At 29.2% G+C, this 26,520-nt stretch overlaps 1 protein-coding gene across 6 annotated transcripts in view; it reads left to right on the forward strand.

The window, feature by feature from the left end:
- LOC119602010 (heterogeneous nuclear ribonucleoprotein K) overlaps positions 1-26,520 on the forward strand; it is an 83,853-nt gene that overhangs the window by 55,911 nt on the left and 1,422 nt on the right. For 3 of the 6 annotated variants that reach the window (XM_037953324.1, XM_037953321.1, XM_037953319.1), the window contains 2 exons: positions 22,748-23,542; positions 23,608-23,777. In XM_037953324.1, the coding sequence (XP_037809252.1) occupies positions 22,748-23,542; positions 23,608-23,777 (965 nt within the window). Of the gene's footprint in view, positions 1-22,747; positions 23,543-23,607; positions 23,802-26,520 lie in introns of all 6 variants that reach the window. The other 3 variants (XM_037953325.1, XM_037953322.1, XM_037953320.1) reach the window with 1 other exon arrangement.

Genomic DNA, 26,520 nt, shown 5'->3' on the forward strand with positions numbered 1-26,520 from the left:
AACATATGTTAACACTTAATCACTTTTGGTTGTTAAAGATTTGTTGTGTGTTTTAAATTTTTTTCTGGAAAAATTTTAATATCTACAGACTGCTGCATTTGTCATTGTTTTTGAAATTACTATATGGTGTCCTGTGTTTTTTCAGGGATTAAATCATTTAAAAGATTTTTACAGCTGCCTTTTTTGTAGATTTTAGTATGTCCTTTGTTGAACTAATTTTGAAAAGAAATTTTAAAATTCATACATTGTTGCATCCTTTAACTTTTAACTTTTTATATAGTTATTGTTTATTTTTTATAAATTTTTAGTTTTAACAGGTGTTTTTTGTTGTTTTTTTGTTAATATTAAAGGAAATAGTTTTGTTGTTATGTTTTCCTGTCGCTTTTAACGGCATAACCCAGTTGGCAATATGAGCGTAGACGACATTGTCATTGACAATTCGTGAAAGACTTTTTTGTATTTGTCACCAATCGCTGGAGATGGCTAAACGACAATGTGTATGAATTCTTCGTTAACGGCATCCCAGTTGGCAATATGAGCGTAGACGACATTGTCATTGACAATTCGTGAAAGACATTTTTGTATTTGTCACCAATCGCTGGAGATGGCTAAACGACAATGTGTATGAATTCTTCGTTAACGACAAGATTAGCGACATAGATCTGAAGATATGTCATCTTTAAATCCCTATTAAAGACAAGTTGAGCGACAAAATCTTAAATATTGTCCGCTATTGACAATGTTAGAGATAAAATGTAAGATACTGTCTTCAAAAATGTCTACCATCATACATATGATGACAAGATGAGCGACTATGTCTTGAATGTTGTCATATATCTAACTCTGTTCACGACTATATGAACGACAGATTCTTAAACGTTGTCGCCAATAATTTTACATGCAGACAAGGTAAACGACAATGTCTTCAATGTCATTATATAATTCAGTTATTGGCTACACTAATTATGAGCGATATTGCCTTCAATATTGTCCTCTATCAAACATACATGATAAGCGACAATGTCTGGAATGTGTTCTTATATAAGACTCTGTTGACGACAAGACATTTTGTTGCATCTTGTCTTCTACGCTATATGCAGAAAATTTTAAAATAACGGTAAAATATATGGTAATAATTTTACATGCAGAAAAGGCAAACGACAATATCTTCAATGTCTTTATATAATTCAGTTAATGGCGACACTATGAGCGATATTGGCTTCAATATTGTCCTCTATCAAACATACAGTATGACAAGATAAGCGACAATGTCTGGAATGTGTTCTTATATAAGACTCTGTTGACGACAAGACAAGCGAGATATTGGTGCATCATGTCTTCTACGCTATAAGCAGAAAATTTTAAAATAACGGTAAAATATATAGTAAATAATAATAAAGTATTATATGGCGACATTGTCCTCAATATAATCGTTGACGATTTTGTCGCCGATGTTGACGATATTGTCGCATGGTCATATATGTAATCGTTGACGATCAGGTTGTGGATTTAATCCTCTATAATGTCGTCATTGAATATATAGCCGACGTTTTCACTGTCATTGCGTGAACGACAAACTAAGCGACATTGACCCTCATTGAGTCGTCCACGATTTTCGCAACATTTGTTTGAAAAAGTCGTGGACGATTTGTTCCGGTTTTCCTACATTTGTCTTCCAGGACTTTACATTTTCGTGTTTTTATTATTGTCGTCTATAAAATATTCGACGACACTGTCGCCAATATAATCGTTGACAATATTGTCGCCTATATATTCGTTAACGACTAATCTGGAGACATTGTCTGTCATCGTTGACGATCAAGTTGCGGTTTTAATCTTCTATAATGTCGGCAATGAATATATAGCCGACGTTTTCACTGTCATTGCATGAACGACAAACTGAGCGACATTGTTTCTCATTGAGTCGCACGATTTTCGCGACATCTGTTCAAAAAGTCGTGGACGGTTTGTTCTGTCCTATATTTGTCTGTCAGGATTTACATTGTCGTGTACCCATTGTTGAGGATGTTTTTAAGACATGCCCAACTGGGAACTGTCAGTTGCTGTTGCTTTAATTGTGTTTTGTTCAGCAGCAGATGAAGTAGGATTATAACCAGCAACAGCTGCTTTTTTTTGAGTTTGTTGATTTAAATGTTGATTTTATTTTAAAATTTTGGCTTACGCCTTAAATATTTAAATGTTTTAGTTTGCTTTTATGTTCTTTTTTACCTAATATTTATTTTATAGTTTTTTTCTTCTTCAAACATTACAGCTGTCGCTCTTTCTATTAATAACATTATTTCGAAATCTATTTCTCTAATTTAAGTTAAACATTAAGTTAATTCTAAATTTATATAAGATTTATGCTTAAACTCCAGTTTTAGCTAAACCAACCCTCTTAGTCAATTTCAAAGGTAAATTTATATTTTTAGATTTTCAAAATTGTAATAAAAATGTAACATCATTTAAGTGACAATAGTCTTAAAGTAGATTTGAAAATGTTTTGAATTTCTCAGATTTAGACATTCTTTCTTAAACTAAAGTCATTTCTGGTGTTTAGGGGAAAGTAATAAATTAATAAAATAACATCCTGTATGGATACAGGAAATAATTCTTCAAGTTATTTATATAGTTTATGATCTTATTTCAAAAAGAGAGGGAGACAATTTTAAACAGATTTTTGTCATAGAAAAAACAATAAATATTAATTTTTATTATACCTTCAGTCTGTTTGGAAATGTAATAAATTTAGTTAAATTTTAACAAAGAAAAACTTGAATAAAGTTACAACTTCAATATTGATTTCAATATTCATTTTTCTAGATACTTTAAAAATTCTCTGGGTAAATAAATTCCATTATAAGTTTTACTTCATACCTTGTTCTTAAAAACATACAATTTTTATTAGCTTTTGTTAAAAATATAAAATAAAAAATATATTTCTTTTCATCTTTTTATTTTTTCTTTAAATTTAACATTTCCTAAAAGTTCAATGAAATATTTATATTCTTCATATTTAATGCATGACTGTGTCAATTTTCAATTTTTGTAAAAGTCCTATTCCTTTTTGACTTCTTCTTCTTCCAATTTCTTCCATTAAGCCAGTTACCAAGGAATACCAAGCTTTTATATATTGACAACTAATACAAAAACAAAATAAAACAGACACGAGACGAATGGCAACAACATCCTTTTTACAATATTATAACACTATTTTCTATCCTATAATCCTTTTATAAGGCTAAGAATGAAAAAAAAGAAATGAAAACCTAAAACAGTCAGTAACAGTATGTAAGTACGAATGTTGCTGCTACTGGAAAAATGGTGTCATTAAGCTTCGTTGAATATTAAATTTACGCACCACAAATCTTGTGAAAAAATATCCATAGTAGAATAAGTATTATATATTTTCTTCTATATTCATACTTATTTATAAGTAGACAAATAAGAATGTGTTAAAAACTAGAATAGAATCTTAAAATTTATATTTTCTAAAAATTTTTTACATTAAACTCAAGGAGAGGAAAAAAAATTAAAAATATAGAAGAAATATTGCCAAAGAATTTCAACATTAAAGAGTCTTACTCACTCACTCTCTGGCTTAACATCAAACACCCATTTTATAAGTTAACAAGCGTAAAATTAAAGTCAAAACTATATAAAATGGTCATGAACCAAACCAAACTTTTTTCCCCCAAACATTACAATTAAAACCCGCTAGAAAATGTTGAAAATTTAGGTATTGTTATGGAAGTGTGGTTAAAACTTTAATTAATAAAGAGAACTTATAATAATGTGTTATTTTAAATGAAAATTTATATTTGTCATTGATCTATCAGTTTAGAAGTTGTGGGTTCGATTTCCACCAGAGTCCCTGGTTTGTTTTAATGCAATGAGCGTGTGGACTTCATCAGCCTGCTCGAAAAATTAAATAACAATGTAATTTTTAATATTATTGTAATACATATAGTAATTCTCAAAAGTTTATCAAACCTCATCAGGGTCTTCGGAAATCTATTAAAATGTCGTGTGATTTTAAATGAAAATTAGATGAAAAAAAAAAGAAAATTTATACCAACAAATACGGATTAGAACTTTTTAAATCTCACATCTGATATTAGATAGATATTTGACATCAAAAGTAATTCTCAAAGATTTCTCAAACCTCATCAGGGTCTTCGGAAATCAAGAAAATGACAATTCAGTTTAAATGACAATATGAAATAAAAACGAATATATGTATATATCAACAAATATAATTTAGAACTTTTTAAACTTTAACATCTGATATTTGATAGATTTTTGATATCAAAAGTAATTTTTAAAGATTTCTCAAACCCCAACAGGGACTTCGGAAATTAAAAAAATTATCATTTGAGTTTAAATGAAAATCTTGATGAAATAAAAATAATAATATATCCCAACAAATACAGATTAGTACTTTTTAAATCTGACATCTGATATTTGAAATCAAAAGTAATTCTCAAATATTTTTCAAACCTCATCCGGGTCTTAGGAAGTCAATTAAATTGTTATTTTAGTTTTAATGAAAATTATATATGAAATAAACAGGAAAATATATCCCAACAAATACAGATTACAATTTTTTAAATCTGATATCTGATATTTAATAGATATTTGACATCAAAAGTAATTCTCAAAGGTTTATCAAACCTCATCAGGGACTTCAGAAATCAATAAAATTATCATTTAAGTTTAAATGTAAAGGAAAATATATTTTAACAAATACAGATTAGAACTTTTTAAATCTGATATTAACTTTAGTTGATATCAAACGAAAATCTCCAAGGTTTATCAAACCTATTGAGAAGTCAAATTGCAACATTCATCGAAATTTGAAATCAGATGTTTTAATTTCAATTATAATTGATCTTAAGAAAAAGTTATTTTGATTCTCAAATCATTATATAACCTAAATCAGATAAGAAGCCATATCACGGCATTCGACGAATGCCTTTATTAGACCCCTAGAACTTAAAATTTCTCATTTATATTCGATTGTTATTGATTTGAAGAAACCGTTGCTAAAACTGTTATATTTGAGATAGATTCGAGAATTAGTTGAGAACAAATCCTCAAATCTTTAGAGAAATGAGCAGCGCTGAATCTGAAACTAAAGAAAACAGGAAGGATATATAACAGAGGTTAAACCTGTTTGCTAAAGTCCACAACTTGGACTTTCAGATGACATAATCGATAAATAAACGGGTCTTCGATCTGTTGTAACGTCTTAAATAAGGCCTAAGATGGATTTTTTCAAACTTTGTAACACGATATCTCGAAAACCTGTGATGTGATGAATAAATTCTGAAACCAAAATCGGAAAAGCTCTATTTTCATATTCCATTCCCAATTTGAGATCCAATCTTTTCATATAATCATTTTGAGCGTTAAGATCTGAAACAAATTTCGTTAAATTGATTAGCTAGAGTCTGTGAAAAATGAATCAATTCTTGGGTGGCATCATACCTTTCATTCGTGGGTCTTAAGACGGCTTTTATTTTTCAATTTCTTTAGAGGTAATTCCAATAGTGAAACATTTACCACATGCCTCTTTATTTCCAGCGTAACAAATAAGTATAAAATTTTCTAAGAATTCAAATGCAAAAAAAAACAAGAACAGAAAGAACTGTAACTAAATAAAGAAAGTGCAGACTTAGTCACGCATTTAGTTGTGCTGATAAATATCCTTTAAATGCACGCACACACAATAACGAACTTACTATGTATATGTTGTGTTCTTTCTTTGTTATTTTTTTTTATACTTTTTATTTCTCTTCATCCTGGAAATTATCCTGCCGAGTTGGTAACAGCAAGAAATAAAACTAAAACATATAAAAATGCATTTTTTTTTTGTTTTGTTGTATGTATTCTTTGCAATTTAGTTTTGTTTGAAAGGAGAAATAAAATAAAAATTTAATCCTTTTGTTTGTCGATGTAGTTGTAGTTCTGGCAGTTTTAAAAGGACCCCCCCTCCTGGTTGCAGAATTATCCAAGTGATTATTTAATAGGAGCAAGACAATTATACTTCACAGACTACACATACAATTCAATTCATTTTCTCTAAATAAACTACCCGCTAGATTACTTGGGACCACAAAAGTAACTAGTGATTATTAAAAATTAAAAAAAAAAATACTTCTTACAAAACTGCAGGATTCTAAACATTCGCATGTTGTCCTCAACGTAGTCATCGTTCTTCTCTTAATTCTCTTACAATATGTTTCGGTCATCATTAGTTGGTATCCAAAAGGAAACTCGAGAAGTAGTGGTAGTAGTAGTGGTTGTTGCACTAGAAGGTATCTTAAAAGCATGAATAATGGTTGTGTTAACACAAAATCAACACGCATGCAATTTATTTTTTAGTTCATCATTTCTCTACTCCTTTAGACTTGTGGTAGTGCTGGCGGTGTGTCGGTGGCTTTGTAGGAAAAATGCCTTTAAATTGCGTTCATCTCTACTTTGTAGTTTGATAGAAAAAGTAACAATCCATCCACCTACAATCATCATTATAATGGAACTGAACTCCTGCTGCTGTGTTGCATCTTTTCTTTTGCTAAAGTCATATATATATTTATTTTTATTATGCTTGCATACATGCATGATTTTATTGTTGGTTTTATAGATAATGGTGGCTATATAGAAAATAAAATATAAGGATATATGTATGCTTCTTGTATGATTTTTATTTCTTGTGAGTATTTCATGTCGCTCGCTACTAACTGGGTCAAAGTAATCATATATTATTGAATTAAAAACAATGAAAGTCTCCTCGGTGACAGGAAAAATAAATGTATATATATATAAGAATATGTGCTTGCAGAGACTGGCCGAAATCGGTTATGTTTTAGATTGTTAACATTTTGAAATAACCGAATATTTTGTTAAACAATTTTCGAAATAAATCATTTAGATAATATTTTAGAGCATGTTTAAGCTTTATATATACCCATTACATAAGGTTTTGATTTTTATATTAATTTTGAATTGTATAGTGTTTCTCAGGAACCCCAATTTCTGGATTTTTATCCCATTCCAATAAGATTACCATCCTGTTATTTGAGTTTTTATACACAGACAAATGTTTCAGCATAAATACTATGAATTGTTTTCATTAACTAATATTAATACTATTTATGAATAATTTCATTAATAGTATGAATTTTTTATATTTTTTTAAACAAAATATAGATGTCTTAGATGTCTTGACTTAAATTATTTTAATTTCATATTTATATTTATTGGAAATTTTCAATAACTTACTATTTATGAACTTTTTTTATTCTGAATGAAAATGATTTGGCAAAAGATGTCATGCTCGATTCATACTATTTATTACAAAATTCTTTCCAATTATGAACGTTTCTTATTCTGAATGAAAATGGTTGGAGAACAAATTCTGATGTTCAATTCATACTATTAATGACAAAATTTATTCCATTTATGAATATTTTTTTTAATGTAGTAAATGGTTTGGGAAAATAAGTCATGTTCGATTCCTACTATTTATTAAAAAGTTCATATCATTTATTAACTTTTCTTATTCTGAATGAAAATTATTGTAGAACAAATTCATGTTCAATTCATACTATTTATGAAAAAATTCATTCCATTTATGATTTATTTTTTTTGTAATAATAAACTTATTACTAAGTTACTCTATTTCATATAAGTTACGGTTTTGTTATTCGATCAAATCTTCCCAATTTGACTTTGAAGTAGTAGCCAAATATTCGGTCGTACTTTGGTATAAGTATTCATACAAATGAGCTTGTAAACTAAAATAAGAATATGCATTTTTAACTTTCTTAAATTTGTTTCCTTTATAATTTGAAAATATTTTTTAATGGAATTACTTAGCACAGAGTTGTGTTTTTTCCATTTGCAAGAACTTTATAGTCTAAAACTAAATGCTTCTATAATGCTATTCAGCATGAAGACAATATTTGTCACATTTTTTGAATAATTATATAAAAATTTTTGGTATATAACTTTTGTTATATTTAAGAAGAAGTTTACAAATTTCTAGGAATGTAAATACAAAAGTTAATTTTAACAAAAAGAAACTTTGAAACTAAAGGAACTTTGTTATAATAGCCAGATTTTTGAAGATTCTCACTCTAACAGTTTTCCAGATATACGAATTTGTATATTTAATTCATATGGGAGGTACCAAGCGCCTATTAAAGGTCCGCCGATTAATTACCCAAATGTTCACATGGATGTCAGAGTTCTTCGTGTAAAATTTGAGGATTCTAGCTCTAATAGTTTCCCAGATAGACGAATTTTCGTACTTTATTCATGTGGGAGGTGCCATGCCTCCCTAATATAAGTCCGCCTATTTTAATCCTAAATATAATGATGTTAAAGGTCTTTGTTCAAAATTTTGAGATTTTAACTCCAACAGTTTCCCAGATAAATTAATTTTAGTATTTTATTCATCTGGGAAGTGCCACGCCCTCTGTTGTTGGTCCGCCCATTTTTTGTACAAAACATTCATGTTGATACTAAAGTACCTCCGATATTAGGACTCTAGCTGTTTTCTCAGATATACTAATTTAGGATTTTCTTTATATGGGAAGTGCCACGCCCACTGTAGCTAGGCTGCTATCCCTATATATTCATATGGATGCCAAAGTTGTTTATAGAAAATTTTAGGACTCTAGCTCTTGCAGTTACTGAGATATGCAACTTTGAATACTTATTTTGTATGTGGGCGTGGCACGTCGCCCACTTGAAATTTTGACTTTATTTCCTCTTTTAACCTCTTTCATATCTTAATTCTTCTTCGAGATATTTAACTTAAAAATGTGTTAGATTAATAATGTGATTACTTTGGATATTTCCAATAAAACAGCTGTCAAAAACATAAAAATAAAAAGAAGAAAACAAAAATTGCCAGACAAATTTATAAACAATGATTAAATTAACAAAAAATATAGGAATTAAATAAAATGTGTTCAAAAAATTATCCCAATAAATTCTCCCCTAGCCAATTCTAAGTTTATTCCCACATACTTTTTCTGCTTTTGCTTCTGTATATGAAAATTCCTCCAATTTTCTAAAAATTAGTGGACAATATTAATTTTAATGTTAATTAATTATAAAAATATCATTACTTTTTCATTATTTTATAGAATTTATGTATAAATTAAACTTTTTTTCCTTAAAATTTTACTTTCCGCACCGTTTTAAAATGTGAGTTTTTTTGACAGTTCATGTGAGAAACTTCTCACAAAATTTTCTTACAGAAACACTTTTACTCACAAATTTCCAATAACTTACGTCAAAAAACTTAAATGACAGATAGTTCTCACAAAAAGAAATTACAGAAACACTTGCATGTGAGAAATGATATTTTGTTCCAATTCACATTGTTTTTTCTTCAATTTCACTGTTTCATGCGAGAAATTTCTCGATGCGAGAGTTACAGAAACGAGGCACAGGATATTATTACAGTTCGACTTAGTCTCTCTCTCTGGATACTATTCACACTATTTTGTCGCACTCAAAAAGTAATTTATCTTACGTATATTTAACCCCCATAAATCCAATAAATCGTGAAGAAAAAGTCCATGGATATTATGAAACTTTTTGATGTTTCTTAACATCCGTGGATATTATGATATGCCACCGGCATTAACTGAGAAATTAGATGACGCCTCTTCTAATTTCCTAAATAGTTGTTTAGGTTTTGGACTGACAAACAAATATGGGTCTATATGTATCTGGCAGAAGTTACTTTATAAATTAATAAAATTCTAATTAATTGCAAGACCCACATTCCCAATAAACTTAAAATGAAGCAACAGTTATTTGTTATACCAACAACTAGTAAAAGGGGGGGCACAAAAAGGACACATGTATAATATATATTTCAATATTGATTCCTAATGCATTTTACAAAACCATACTAAATCTCTTAGTGTACGTCCTGCCTCCCTAACTCCCGCCATCAAGGAAACTCAAACAATAACTAATAGTGTCTTCTTGTCTGTCTGTCTAGCTGTATTTAATTGCTTCTAGGTAAAATAATTGCATACCACCACAACTTTCTTGTGTAAATGCCACATGTTGCGTTTCCATATATTTATTTGTTGGGCAAATTGTTGTTTTTATTTTCACTAAAAGAATTTCAAAAAAAAAAAAATAGGAGGCAAGACTTAATAATACTTATAGTCGTAGAAGGTATTCTGATGATACATTCGTTCTGGGTATTCTAAGTAATAGACTGGTGACTGAATGAATCGAATGAATGTAATCATTTTGTAGTATAGTTTTGTAATGGTATGAGAGTTTGTGAATATTGATGGTTGGCTGGTTGGTTGGTTGGTTGGTGTTGTCTCCATTACAAAGCCGATTAACTTTGTCTTGTGCCGCCTGCCTTTTGTTATTCTTAACAATAGACAGTTTTGTGAAAAAGGACTTATTTTGTATTTGATTCTTTCTCTGGCTGTCTGCCTATGTGTGTGTGTTTTTCTGTTTTTTCTTGATGCTTGTAAAAAAAACAAATCTTCATTAATGCTGTTTGTACCATGTTTTTCTTGTACTTAATAATTTCTTCTTTTTAAAAATGTATAACAACTGTCAAACAATTCGTTCAGCTGTCCTCGTCCTTTGACGTTTTATTGTTAGTTTGTTGTTGTTGAAATTTATTTCGTACACAGTTCAGTTAATGAATGTTTAACAGGTGTTAAGAAACATTGTTTTCAACATTGTTTTCTGGGCTGTCTGTGTTTTTTTTGGATGCATTTTCTTTTCATTATTTTGTTCTTCCTTTTAGAGAGAAAATAAAAACTCTTTAGAACATCTGTCTTGCTTTTGTATTTTAGTCCTTTTATTTTTTATTATTGATCCTTATAAGGTTCAAGGTATGTTTTCTTTTCTCACTCAAGATGTTTGATTTCTAAGAAAAATTTCTGTTATTATGTGGAAATATTAGGTTTTTCCCACAGACAAGTTTAGTGATGAACATTTTTGAAAATCTTATGAATGTGGAATCAAAATTTGTTAATGCTGTGACATACCGAGATCTGTTGTAATACTGAAAAATACATCTTTGAGTATGTTATAAAAACACAGGACAACAAAATGTAAAAAAAGTTGAAAACCAGAGATGAAAAACACTGTTAAAAGAATAAGCTTTGGTGAATCCGTATCTGACACCAGGTTTCCCAGTTATCGTGTTACAAAGCCATATTTTAGCCATATTTGAGACCTTACCGAAAGACCAATCTGTTGATTTTGAACTAAAGCTTAAAGCTCTGGTATATCTTTTTCCTACTTCCAGTTATTTATTAGCATAAATGTTTAAGGACACGATATCTCCAAAACTTCATGTGGTAAAGAAATTCGGAAGTCAAATTTGGATTCAGGGTCCGTGTAATCTCATAAATGTAGAGGCTGGAGCAAACTTTGCTGATTCCATCTTATTTAATCTTTTGTGTTTTGAAGTTTTTTCCGATATCTCGAAAACTTCATGTGATAGAGAAATTCGGAGGTTAAAAATTTGATATTTAAGGAAGCTCAATCTTTTTTGAAAAGTGTACTTTGGTGCCCAGGTTAAAAAATTGTTGGCCTGTGTGATCTCATTAAATGTAAATGCGTGAGCACACTTTCCTGATTCCGTTTTATTCAATCTTTTGTGTTTTGAAGAAAAGATTTTTTACTTTTTTCAATAACATTTCAGTCTTCTGGATTAAGTATTTTAAACTGATTACTTCTTCAACTTTTTGAAGTTTTTTACCAAATGTTGGACTCAAAATTGGACTTAAAATCTGTCTATAGGTTTAGTTTGACCCTTTACAAGAGTCTAAAAGTTGTTGCTGGAATGTAATTTTAGACTGGATCAGATTTTAGACTTTATCCGAAATCTAACTAATATAACTGTTTAGAACGATTCCTAAGAAAACAGCAACAAATGAAATGAAGTAGTGACAAAACGAAATTTACTCCTATTTATGATTCATGAGAAATACTACCTTCTACTCCTTTAAAATTTCAAATTCAAAAGTTGTATTCTGAAAATAATCGGTCATACGAAAGACTAATAGCAGTACCCGCTGGTCATAATGACTAGAAAACATTTCGTGTTCTTTCTATTCAACTTTCCAAACAATTGCTCCAAACTAATAATGATTGGTTGCCTTCATTCTATAAATATAATCTTTAGTCATTTAGAAGTTATCGTGAAAAAAGACAAAATTACTAAACACCCTCTTTAATTTGTTTGGAATTGAAGTTCTTTTATTATTATATATCAAATGATATCACTCGTCGTTTTATGTTTATATTTGTATATATTTTGTTTAACCACAAAATAAAATAAAAATATCCTTAATAAATTGAACACACATCCTTTTCTGTGTTTGTGGCATTGCATGTCATCATCATCATTGTCGTACACTCTTATAAATTGCTTACACTCGTTCCCGTTTTTGCCTTCTCTTCTCTTCTTCTTTTTGTTAAGTTTGGTTTCGTGTGGTTTTTAGTGTAAATTTAAACACTATTTCATATTAAATTCTTCAATTTTTTTTTGTTCTTTTACATACATATGAATTTCTGTATAAATTTGTTTTGGCGTTAACCATAAAATGCGTGTTTAACTTTAGTTTTTTTCTAACGTTTTGTTTTCCTTCTATACATTTAGTTTAAGTTTTATTTTAGTTTTTTTGTATTAAAACATATTACATTGCCGTCACAAAGTCGTTGTGTTGGATTTTTTCTTCGCTGTTGGCTTGTTAGTAGTTTTATTTTATTATTAAAGAATTCTTGTTGGAATTTCAATTTATTTACAAAGATTGTTCAATTCTTACATACACTCGGATATATACAATCGTATGAACTCTTGCGCTTTTTTTGCATTTAGTTTAGTTTGTATTACTTTTTTGGTGTTTTTCTGAAATACTCTTCATAATTTTCCTATATCCTTGACTCTCTTTTTTGTACTTTTTGTGTACTCTACTTTTGGTTGATACAGTATCCCAGGCAAACAAGAAATATAAGACTTTTCCAACAACATTTGAAAATGTATGATATTTCCTTTCCAGTGATATATTAATGAATAGAAACTAATCGGTTTAACCCCAAATGAATGGGAGTTTATAGTCTGAGCTATAGTATAGTTTAGAATTCCAGATTAAAATTTAGAATTCTGGATTTTAGTTTAAAATATAGTCTAGTATATGGTCTGCACTTAACTCTTATCTATAAGTAGTCTGGACAATAATTAAGTCTGTAGTTTGGACTATAGTATAATCAATAGTGTTGATTATAGTCTGAACTATAGTCTAGTCAATAGTCTGGACTAAAGTCTAGTCAATAGTCTGGACTAAAATATTGTCTATATTCTAGTCTACAGTCTGGACTATAGTCTAGTCAATAGTCTGGACTCTAGTATAGTCTATAGTTTGGAATATAGTCTAGTCTATAGTCTGCACTACAATCTAGTTTATAGTCTGGAATGTAGTCTAGTCAATAGTCTGGTCTATAGTATAGTCTATAGTTTGGACTAAAATCTTGTCTATAGTCTAGTCTACAGTCTGGACTATAGTGCTGTTTATAGTCTGGTCTATACAGTAGTCTATAGTCTGGACTATAGTCTAGTCTATAGTCAGGAATATAGTCTAGACTATAGCCTGGGCTATAGTCTAGTCAATACTCTGGACTAAAATCTAGACTATAGTTTAGTCTACAGTCTGGACTAGAGTTTAGTCTACAGTCTGGGCTAGAGTCTAGTCTATAGTCTGGACTACAGTATAGTTTATAGTTTCGACTACATAGTAGTCTATAGTCTGGTCAATAGTATAGTCTATAATCTGGAATCTGGACTATAGTCAGTCTATAGGCCAGACCATAGTCTGGCCTATAGACTTGTCCAGTCTAGTAAAAAATCTGGTTTATTGTATAGTCTATAGTCTAGACTATAGTTTAGTCTGTGGACTATAGTCTGGATTAAAGTCTTGTCTGTAGACTAGATTATAGCCCAAACTGTGGAATATAGACCGTTCCATACAAATGTTTATAGTTTGGTCTATTAATTGGTCTGTAGACTATAGTTTAGTTTCTGGATTATAGACTAGTTTATAATCTTGACTTAAATCTAGTTTATAGATTATAGTTAAGTCTCTGGATTCTAGACGATAGTCTGTATTATAGTTTAGTCTACTGTCTTGACTATAGTCTATTCTGAATACTGCACTATTCTACTGCTTGGTCCATATTCTGGACTACTATTTGCTCTGTATTCTGGACCATTATCTGGTCCATAGTCTAGATTTTATCCTAGTCGTACAATACAATTTTTGTTTGTTTTTTTAATATAAAAATCTCTTTCACTAAGAAGTTATTTTCTCAGTAATCAAGTCAATATTTAAAATATAGGACATTATTTCCCAAAAAAATATTTCTATACTTAATTGACCACCAACAAATTTTTGCTATAGCCTGCAGCTTAATAAGCAACACTACTCATATTCTCATGACTGAGTTTTTCCTTCGTCTTTTTTTCGAACTCTGTGTGAAATTTTTAATTTTTTTTCTACTAAATGCGCATGTTTTACATTACAAAGCCAAATGAATACCGGTTCCGACGACTATATGTATATTGAAAAATTTCTTTATATACTCATCAGAAGAAAAAAAGTATTTTAAAAAAATACTTTGTTGTTGTTTTTACTATGACATCACATGCCTATGGTAACAAAAATGATGCCATTGTACTTAAAGAAATATAAAAATATCCTTAATACATCCTTTTTGAATGATGAAAAGGAAGAAAAAGCAGAAACACCAGCAACAACAAAAATATTTAACACGAGTGTTTTAAGTGTACAAAAGAGTACAAGCAGATGATTTGTGTGTATGTGTGTTTTAGATTTTAGAGAGTTCTCAACAGGATTCTTAAAAGGTATTTTTTAGTTAGTACTTTTTGGACTTGAAATTTATAGGTTTAAAATGTAAGAATCTTTATATGATAACTAATATGGTTTCAAAACGATACTGATATTAGAGTTCCCTTGGAGTCTTTGTGTGTATTTCTTTGGATTTGAAATTTGCTCTCTATTTAAGAAACAAATTGTTTTAAAAATTTATTCTAGAAATCATGTTCAAATTGAATGTGAAATTTAGACCTCTTCAGGATCTAAATAATGGCACTCGATAGAGATTAAAACCAATCAATGGTATTCGAAAGTTTCAGATTTACCTTTGGACTAGACGTTTTAACAGGTCCTTAAAATTTATTGTTGTAGTACATTTGTAGGGGCCGATAGTTCTTTGGGGGGGTAAACCTTTCGGTTAGTTCAGTTTACGCTATAATATTCCCTTAAACATCGTTGTTGTAACAGTTCGACTGTGACCGATAGTTCCTTCCCGAAATTAGAACGATAAAACATAATTATTTAAGTTTGTGGGTGGAAGGGGGGATGCTGGAGAAACTGCATCACCTCAGTCGGTCGGTCTTAAGCATAGGTCTATGGGGCGCAAATTTGATGACAGGCAGGGCAACGATTTAAAGTGCCTGGAACGATTCGTCCATGGTAGCAGTTAAGGAATCGACACCAACCGGCTCTTAATTGTGACAATATGGTTCTAGAATGCCTAGGTTATTGTCTCTCACAATCCTAAATCGTAGGGGTGTTGCATCTGTAGCCATTAATGGCTTCAGTGGCCCCCATTTGATGCAACATTTCCCGGGTGCTTGCAATTGACAGTCTGCAAATGATTCACATTCGTCATCTTGACGCATCTGGTTGCGATCTGAAGTGCATTATTTTGTTCCGTTTGTAAACTTTGCCATTGGGTATCACTGAGGAAAGAGGTCCATACTGGGGCAGCATAATTGCGAAGATATAAACATTGTTGTTGCAGTAACAGTTCGACTGTGGCCTATAGTTCTCTTCAAAGGGAAAATCTTTCGTACAGCTTTCGTTATAACAGGCCCCTACAAATTGTTGTTGCAGTAACAGTTCGACTATGGCCCCTATAGCTCTTTCCTAGAGAAAAATCTTTCGGTTGGTACAGCTTTCGCTATAACAGGATCCTACAAATTGCTGTTGCAGTAACAGTTCGACAGTGGTCTCGATAGCTCTTTCCTGGAGAAAAATCTTTCGGTTGGTACAGCTTTCGCTATAGCAGACCCCTACAAGTTGCTGTGGCAGTAACAGTTCAACTGTAGCCTGTAGATCTTTCCAAAGGGAAAACCTTTCAGTCCCTACAAAGTGCGGTTGCAGTAACAAAAATCTTTAGATTGGTACAGCTTTCGTTATACGAAAGTACGACTGTGGCCTATAGTTCTTTCCTAGGAAAAAATTATTTAAAAAATTTCGAACCAGTTTTTTTTTGGAACTATTGAACTGTACTGTCAAGTAAAATGCAATGTGTGAAACATTGCGTTTCCTTTTAAATAACAGAATAGTGGGAACAATCAAAATAACATATGGATGACAACTGACTTTGAAGTGTAATTGTTGTTAGTATGTAATTTAAAGAGGAACGAAAAAAAGGAGACAATTATGTTTTCCAAAGTGAACTAATTTAATTGAACTAAAAATAATAGTACTAGTACTCCGAAAAAAAACGTATGTAGGTACTTTATAATTAATACCAGCTGTCACTAGTTATATTTACTCGCTCTCTCGCTCTCTCTAACACTTTTTCATACTCTTAAGACTCTTTCTTAGTTATTTTCTCTTAGTATTTTATAAAATCCTGTTGTTTTTGTTATTGTTGTAGTTGTATTAGAGGATTATTATATTATTTTGTTCTCTGTATAAATGTGTATGAGTAACAGCACCACTACCTGCCTTTTTGCCTTTATGCTATAGCAACCTAATATAGTGCCTTACTTAAGCCTGGATATGAGTTTTTATTGCTGTTGTTGAGTATGCAATAGGGGTTGAAATTTGTAGTACTTAAATTATTTTACTTGGTCCTACATAGTCATCGAAATTTTTTAAAGCTAATCAGTACAACATTTACTTTGGTCGTGTTAACAACTCGTATTTTAATTTCTATTTCGTATAGACAATTTTTTTAAAACGAAAACGTAGACTTTGTTTAAGCAAAAAAATTAAATAAATTTTCGAAAATTATAGAAAAAAATCCATAAAAAGGACTTTTTTTGTAAACAAAAAAGAAAACTAAATAGTGATTTATATTAAAAAAATTAAAGTGTTTTTAAAGAAAATATTTTAACAACTAACATAAAAATGGAAATTTTGTATAAATTGTTGTTAAATTATAAAATAATAAATTATCTAAATATAAAATCTTTAAGGATATTTATTACTTAAATTTTTTAATATATTTGGAATAATTTTTTTAAAAAAAGGTAAGCTGCCATTAGAAATTTTTACAACATTTTTCTAGTTTGTAAAGAAGTGATGTTGTCATTCATTTTTCAATTTTTTTTTTTTGCTTTTTTATTACAAATTCCTTTTGCTGCCATTTCATTTTACTTTTTGCAATTCAGTCTCTTTTTTTGTAGATTTGCTCTCTTTAAGTTCTTTTCTATTTATTTTATATATTACTGTTACAATTTCTTTTATAAGGCACATTCTACACCATTTCCTAAAGAGATATTTTAGAAATGTATACGAAGACAAATAGTTTTTTTCGTAATACTAATTCGAAATAGAGATTTTGTAAGAGTTTGGATTTAAATTTCAAGTTTCTGTTAACAAAAAAACTAAGGAAATTTGTTTAATATCGAAAATATGCTTTTAGTTTTATCTAAAAAAGGCGGCAAAATTTGGTGAAACTTGAAGAAAATTTTGAGGAAAATAGTCGGAACAAACTCTTTTTTAAATTCTTACAACAAATTTCAAAAATTTTAGAAAAATTTTGAAAATTCATCAAAAATACTTAAATTGAGCTCTTTTATTAACACAGAGTTTAACTTATTAAAGTGCATTGCCTTATCTAAGTTAGTTGGTAGGGCTCTAGTCTATTGGTCCACAGGTCATAGGTTCGGTTCCCACTCGAGACTTTGCTAAACAGGCTTACAACAGGTACTTTAAAAGGCCCAATAGGCCGTTTATTTAGTTGAAACTCAGTTTAAAACAAATTTTCCAAAAAGTCCTTTTGCCATTTTGGAAACGGTGTAAATAATTTGATGTCAAAGCACACAGGCTCTCGTTGAGTATAAATTAATAATTTAGTATTGTGTGCTCAAGTTGATTTTAACTTGTTTTTTTTTTCTTTCAAAAATGGCAACAAACGGAAATGTACCAACACCAACAACAATGCGCCATCTAATACATACATACATTTACATATTCATATACATATATGTAAATATATAAGTTTTATACTAAATAAATACTATTACTCTAAACATCAGCCTCGCCAGCCATTGGCAATCATAAACAACTCCCTGTGGACATAAAATTGAAAAAAAAGAAAAGAATGCAGAGAACGCAAAAAAGGACATTTTCAAATCATTAAACCACGCAATATATATATAAATGACTCATTGGGTTTTTAAAATTTTTCTATATATATTGCTAGGTCCTTTTATATTTGATAAAACGGAAAAAATATGACATAATTAAAACAACAACACTTCATAATTCATAATAGAAAAATTTCCAATACTACTGCTAGTTTCTAATACATATACATTTGTATATGTATATGTAATAGAAAAAAAAAACATATGTATAAAAGTAAACACCGTGGCAAATTATAATAAATTATACCTAAAGGAATTCATTTTTATTCCTTTTGTTGTTGTTGCTTTAACCATTAACTAATGAAAATTTTACTTTAACTTTCGACTGGAAATGTAAATTTTTTTCTTGGAATTTAAGAAATATATTTAAATGAGGTTTTTCTTAAAGGCTGAAAGAAAGCCCAAGACTTAACCTAAAAGCCAGAATGATAGTCTGGGGGATTAAATAGCAAATTATTCTGGTAAATGTTGCAAAAGAAGCCAACCTAGTAAAAAGAAAAGTTTTAACTGGAATTATTAGGTTCATAGTTGTAATAAGCGGACTTAAGCTGATTGATTTAAAGCCGGGATGTTGGTCTGGGGGTATTGCGCAGCAAATTATCCTTGTAAATCTTGCAAGCAAGTTTAAACAATTCTTGCAATTGGCTAGGTAATATAATAATTATGACAATAATTACTATCAAAACTAATTTGCGAGATTAAAAATCGGTTTTATAAAGTCTAGTAAATTTGCAAGACCATAACAAACTATACTTCAAGAATGTTAAAACATTGCAAGAGTATTAAATGAAGTGCAGTTAGGTTAATGACAATAACAAAGTAATTATAAGTCAAAATGTATTTTTCTAGATCTTAACATAACTAATCCTTGCAAATCCTGCAGATATAACAAGACTAGAAAATTTCCCTTGCAGATATAGCAAATCTAGCAAAATACCGGCAAATGGTCCTAAAGACAATAATAAAATATAAAACTAGGATTTGCTGAACTTAAAGTAATTTGTTAAACTACAAAGTATGCAGAAAAGGTCTAGTAAATATGCATAACAACACTTGCAAACTAGTAAAAATCTTGTAAATACCCTTGCAAATTGTGTAAACATAACAAGTTTTATAAATATGTTGTAGTTTGCTTTATAACAATAATTATAATAACATAAAAGTTTTCCTCTTGGTATTTTTCATAACTAATTAGACTTGCAAATCTTGCAAACCTAGTAAAGTTTAGCAAAAGTTCTGTTTATGTCTTAACAACAACAAAATATACTAAACTAAGATTTGCTTTAGTTAAATAAGTTTACAAATGTAAAAATTATGTCAAAAAGGTATAGTAAATAAGCAATAACAAAGCAAACTACCTTTGCAAATATAGTAAAGTCTAGCAAAAGTGGTGTAAATGTCTTAGCAATAATAACAAATGCTAAACTAGGATTTGTTTTACTTAAATAAGTTTGCATAAGTAAAAATTAAGCCGAATAGGTATAGTAAATAACAATAATAACAAATACTAAACTAGGATTTGCTTTCTTTAAATAAGTTTACAAAGGTAAAAATTATTCCGAATAGGTGTAGTAAATTAGCAACAGCAAATCAAACTAACCTTGCAAACATGTAAAGGCTGGCAAAAATTCATAACATAATATACTACACTAAAATGTGTGCTATTTAAAAAGATTTGCAACACCTTGCAAACATAGTAAATTGAAGCAAGAGCTCTACAAATGTCTTAACTATAATAAATACTAAACTAGGATTTGCTTAATATAAATAATATTGCAAAAGTAAAAATAATGTTGAATAGGTGTAGTAAATAAGCAAACTACCCTTGCAAACTTGTAAAGACTGGCAAACATTTATAAAAAATATACTAAACTTAAATTTGCTATATTTAATCAAATTTGCTAGCGTAACAATTGGCAAATAGGTGTTGTAAATCTACAAGACCACATAGATTAGTATGTAGTTGCATATTTAAACTACTATCATGTAAGAATTCAAATCTTTTAGAAAGGCTTTGGAAAGAACTTTGTCTTCTTGGTTGAAAATATAAGCGTAACAATTGGCAAATAGATGTGGTAAATGTACAAGACCAGACGAATTAGTGATTTCATATTTAAACTATTGTAAGAATTCTAATCTTTAAAAAAAATACTTTTAATTTCAGTAGAAATTCCAATATTTTAGAAAAAAAACTTTTGATTTCAATTCGATTGTATGGCAAACATTGCAAATTGTCTCCTAAATTGAAAATATTAGAGTTTTAAAGAAGTAAATTACTAATTACAAACCTTTTTCTTAAGAAAAACCTTACGATTTCCTCTCGCTTATATGGTAAACATTGTAAATATTTAATATTTAATTGATTATAAAACATCTTTACATCTTTAACCAATTTCGATTTCCTTAACCTTAAAATTGTTTAAAAATATCAAACGTTTTAATACCTCCTTGACAATTATCCTTGCTAATACTACATGCAGTTAAAAATATTATATTGCATCTTTTTCTTTTCTATTTTATACAAAATTTATTTTATTAACTTCCTTAAAAGTTGTTATTTTAGTCAAAAACTGTACTCTAGTCCTTAATTTTACACAATACACTTACATTTAAACAGGATGTGCCTTTTATGTTTTTTTTTTGTCTTTGCTCTCGCTCTCGCTCTCCACGTAACTAAACTATCTGTGAAGAATGCCAACCGGATGTAGTTTGTTTTCATTTCTCCAACAATTTTTTTTTTTTATTTTAAAGTTTGTTTTTCTTGTTATTTTGTTATATTTTTTATTATTGATATAATAAAAAATCAATTCCTGTAAAAACTTAAGCTGTGAGGGAGAGGGGAACTTTATAAATGTTTTTCTTCTTTTTGTTTAGTTTTACAGTTGTTTTACTTATTCAAAGTGAATTTTAACTTAAAGGAATTTACAATTTCCGGACACCTGTTGCCAGCGACAATTTGATATATTAACATTTTAAAAATTGAAAAGGAAGAGAGTTTTTTTTTTCTGGGTATTTAATAAGGATATTAATAGTTATGGGTTTTTCTATTAGTTTTGCATTTGACACACTGAGTAAAAGTTATAAAAATACTAAAAGAACTTTTAACAAACTAAAATTATATGTTAATTAACTTTAATACTTTGCTAAATTAGAGAGAATTAAGAATTTCAAGTATTTTTTTGTAAAATACTTTTAAAAATCTCATTATTTCTTATGTTAAAGAGTTAAATATTTAAAAAAAATCTCCCTTTATGAGAAACAGTCTATGTATGTGTGACCTACAAAATCCTAAAAAAGTGTCATACACAGAATATTTTATACATTTTTTTTTGTTTCTGCCAGTTATTTAATAAGTGTTTGTATGTTTAAACTATGTATGAGTATGTGAAAGCAAAAAACTCTTTATAACTGCTGTTTTTAAAATGACAGTAACAAGGATAAAAAAAAATTATCCTTTTTTTTATACATTTTTGGTTGTTTTGGTTCACAGCTCATAACCTCCTGCTAGCAGCTACTAGCCCTAATACAACGTATAAACAAACACACATACATACATACTTACTTGTCAATTGCAGTGTTATGTTCTTGTTGTTTTTTACCTTTAAGCTAAATTATGTACAAAGTACCTACACACGTTTGTGTCATCGTCATCATCATCATCATCATTCAAGTATTCTTTCATTCATTCCATACAAATATGATTGTATATGTTTTCTATATAGTTTAGCTATAGATGTTGTTATTGGTATTGTATATGAATTTCAGATATTTGTGGTTGACATATTGTGTGTAAAAGAAAAACGTTCAAAAGATGATTCTTCCCAAACATGTTTAATTGTATTTTAATACTTTTTTTTATAAACACACAGACACAGAAAGCAGACAAAAAAAATGGTCATGGGAACCAAAAAAATTTCATTGTTACAAAAAAAAAAAAAATGCAAATCACAGCAGTGATTACTTTTTAAGGATTCCCTCAAAAATTCTTTAACTTTTTTATAAAACAACAGACTACCCTTGCAAAGCATGAAGACATAGTAAGTTGGTCTAGTAAACAAAAAATCATGTTATACAAGCAAAAGAAATCAATAGGTCTAGTAAAAATGCCAGACTAACCAACAGAAAACAAATTATCAATTATATTTTATTAATTCTGTAAAGGAACTCTATTGTTTACCTTATTTTACAAACAATATTTAATTGTTTACATGATGTAAATCAAAATTAACAAACATTTCTAATAATTCATTTCCTTATTTATTTTTTTTTTAGAAAATTGGCTGCCGTATACTAAAAGTATTTTCAAATGTTGCACCCCAAAGTACAGACCGAGTGGTCCAGACGGTGGGCAAACAAAGTGAAGTTATTGATGCCATACGTGAAGTTATAACGCTGACAAGAGAGACACCCATTAAGGGTCCCGTACACAATTATGATCCCTTAAATTATGATCGCATATATGCCGATGAATATGGCGGTTATGGCAATATACCCGGCAGTAGTCGTCCCTCAAGAGATGGTCGTCGTGGAGGCGATAGAGGTGGTGATTATGGCCGCAGTGGTGGACGTAATGATCGCAGCCGTAGTGGAGGCCGTAGTCGGGATAATAATCCCTTTATAAATCCCTGGGCCAATGATGATGGTGGTTTTGGCGGTAATGGAGGTGGTAATGGCGGATTTGGTGGTGGTAATTTTGGTGGAGGCGGTAGTGGTTTTGGCGGTGGTAACTTTGGTGGTGGCAATAATGGTGGTTTTGGTGGCAATGGTCCCATGGGTGGCAATAACTTTGGCAACAATGGCGGTTTTGGTGGCAATCAAGGTGGAGGCGGTGGTTTTGGTAATAATGGTTTTGGAGGCGGTTTTGGTGGTGCTGGTAATCAAGGTGGTTTTGGTGGCAACATGAATCAGGGAGGTTTCGGTGGTCCCTCTAACATGGGCAATGGCATGGGTGGTCCTTCGGGGTCCTCCGGCTTTGGTCCCTCGAATAATGTTCCCAATAACATCACCGGCAATCTACCCGAAGGTCATGATCCCAAAAACAGCACACAAGTTTCCATACCTAAAGATGTAAGTTTTCTTTAAATAACAATTTTTAAAATTTTATTAATAATTTCCCTTATTCTGCTTAACAGTTGGCTGGTGCTATCATTGGCAAGGGTGGCGGCCGCATTAGACGCATACGCAATGAGTCCGGTGCTTATATAACCATTGATGAACCCTTGCCCGGTTCCTCTGATCGCATTATTACCATCTCCGGTAATCCCAAGCAAATACAAATGGCCCAATATTTGCTGCAACAGAGGTTGGTGTCAAACAAAGCCTAAAAGTATGCATTTTTTTCCTTTCAATCATTTTATTTTCATTATTTTCATTAACCATTGAAACATTATTATTACAATACTAACAAAAATCTGGTGTTTGGTTAAAAATATTAAAAAAGAAGTGTTTTATGTGTGTTAATGGGTGCTTTTAAAGGTTTATCTTATTTATTCATTTTAAAACAAAACAAGAGTAACGAACCAAAAAATACTCCTTGTATGGAAGACTAGTGATTTTGTTGTTTTGATTTTTAAGTACTAACAATAAATCCCTTGTCTTCTTACAATGTTTATTACTAGCTGCATTTAAATAACTAAAAACAAAATAATCAAAAAATATTAATAATACATTAATTTTAGAAAACATTTAAGAACTCATTTAACTATTATTTTATGACAAATTATAAGTTTACTATAATATAGTCTTAAGAAAAGTGCAAAACTAATATTTAATTATCATTTATTTAGTATTTTTTTATTTATTTACATATTTATACATATTGCATTAAGAGTTTTATAGTGAAAAAAGTAAAGAAAAGAAGTAAAACAACAAATTTTAAATCTATTGAATTCTTTATTAAATTTTTATTGAAAACAAATTCCTCACAGTTAATAAATTTAAGTGTTTTTTCGTAGTTTTTTCGAACCATTGCATTGTTTACATGATGTCAACTAGATTTTGTTTTAGGTTTTTTTAATGTAACCAAAAAGATTGATTCGCAAAACTATTTCACCATTTAACACGTTTCCAAGACAATGACCCGAGTTTATCACGCCCAAAGATTGTTAACTCAACGACAGCTGTATCAACCGAAAGTATGTTCCCCAGGAAAGAAATATCGGCCACAGTCGAACTGTTACAACACCATTTAACAAATTTAAACGGAAATATTAATCGGTTATTTAAAAATGACACACGTTTTACATTGTTTACCTTATATTTACCCAAAATATACATTGTTTACCTGATGTAAATTATGTACTTTTTATGTTTCCACAAGAGAAACCATTGAAATTTTTACACTTTATGATATTTGGCTAATTTTACTGATTTTTTACATAGTTGACATAATGTCAAGAATTGTGGTTATAAGAGATTTTCCTTTTTTCCATTGTTTACCTTATGTAAACAGTTTATTTACATATTTCATTAAGAAACTAAATTCAGCTTGTATCTATTAGTTTATTTTGCTTGTAAATTTACATTGTTGACATAATGTAAACAATATTTTTTCTTTTAGATTGATTGGTATATGTGTTTACACGAAGTTTCTTCTTTACAAAAAATTTACATTGTTTACCTTGTGTAAACTAAATATTTTTTTATATTCTTATAATTTTCACAATGAAAATTGATTATTTGTGCTTTTTAGTTTATTTTATGTATTATTTACATTGTTGACATAATGTAAACAAACGAATTTTACCATGTTCATGTATTTTCTTTTGATTTTTTGTTTAACATACAAATTTTATAAAGAAAAGTAATATAATTATAGCTTTTTGAGCTGCTTTTACTCATTCATTCATTACATTCTTGACACAATGTAAACAATCGAGATTTTTACAGATTCTTATTTTTTTCATAATTATTCGAGTTTATATAAGACGAATTTTGATTTTCTATAAATTTTACATTGTTTACATTATGTAAACTATGTATATTTTGTAGTTTTGCAGGATTAATTAATGTAAATAATCTTTTTGAGTTGATTTTACTCATAAATTACATTGTTGACATAATGTAAACAATTGAGTTTTTCACAGATTCTAATTTTCTTAACAATTATTTAAGTTTATACAAGAGAAATTTTGATTTTACATACATTTTACATTGTTGACATTAAACTATGTATATTCTGTAGTTTTACAGGATTATTAATGAAAATTTAGATAATTATAGCATTTGAGCTGATTTTGCTCATAAATTACATTGTTGACATGATGTAAAGAATCGAGTTATTTCACAGATTCTTATTTTCTTCATAATTATTTGAGTTTATACAAGAGAAATATTGATTTTACATAAATTTACATTGACATGATGTAAACGAAGTTTATTTTGTAGTTTTACAAGATTAATATAGAAAATTTAAGCCTTTTATATATTTATTCAGCCTTTTGAGCAGATTTCATTCATAAATTACATTGTTGACATAATGTAAAGAACCGAGTTTTTCACAGTTTCTTATATTTTTTCATAATTATTTGAGTTAATAAAGAGAAATTTTAATTTTACATAAATTTTACATTGTTGACATCATGTAAACAATGTTTATTTTGTAGTTTTACAGGATTAATAAAGAAAATGTAGGTAATTATAGCCTTTTGAGCTGATTTTACTCATAAATTACATTGTTGACATAATGTAAAGAAACGAGTTTTTTCACTGATTCTTATTTTCTTCATAACTATTTGAGTTTATACGAAATAAATATTGATTTTACATAAATTTGACATTGTTGACATTATGTAAACTATGTAGATTTTGTAGTTTTGCAAGTTTTATAAGGAAAAGTTTTGTAATAAGAGATTTTTGAGTTAATTTTACGCATAAATTACATTGTTGACATAATGTAAATAATTGAGTTTTTCTCAGATTTTAATTTTCTTAACAATTATTTATAATTTTGAGCTATTTTTACTCTTAAATTACATTGTTGACATAATATTTTATTACATTGTTTACCCAGGTATTGAGAATTATTTTTTTTTCAAAGTTTAAGT

Source organism: Lucilia sericata, unplaced genomic scaffold (assembly GCF_015586225.1).
Source record: "Lucilia sericata isolate MDLA Ls3-8-SP2 unplaced genomic scaffold, ASM1558622v1 Contig000206F_arrow, whole genome shotgun sequence".
In the NCBI taxonomy this organism is placed as follows: Eukaryota; Metazoa; Arthropoda; class Insecta; order Diptera; family Calliphoridae; genus Lucilia; species Lucilia sericata.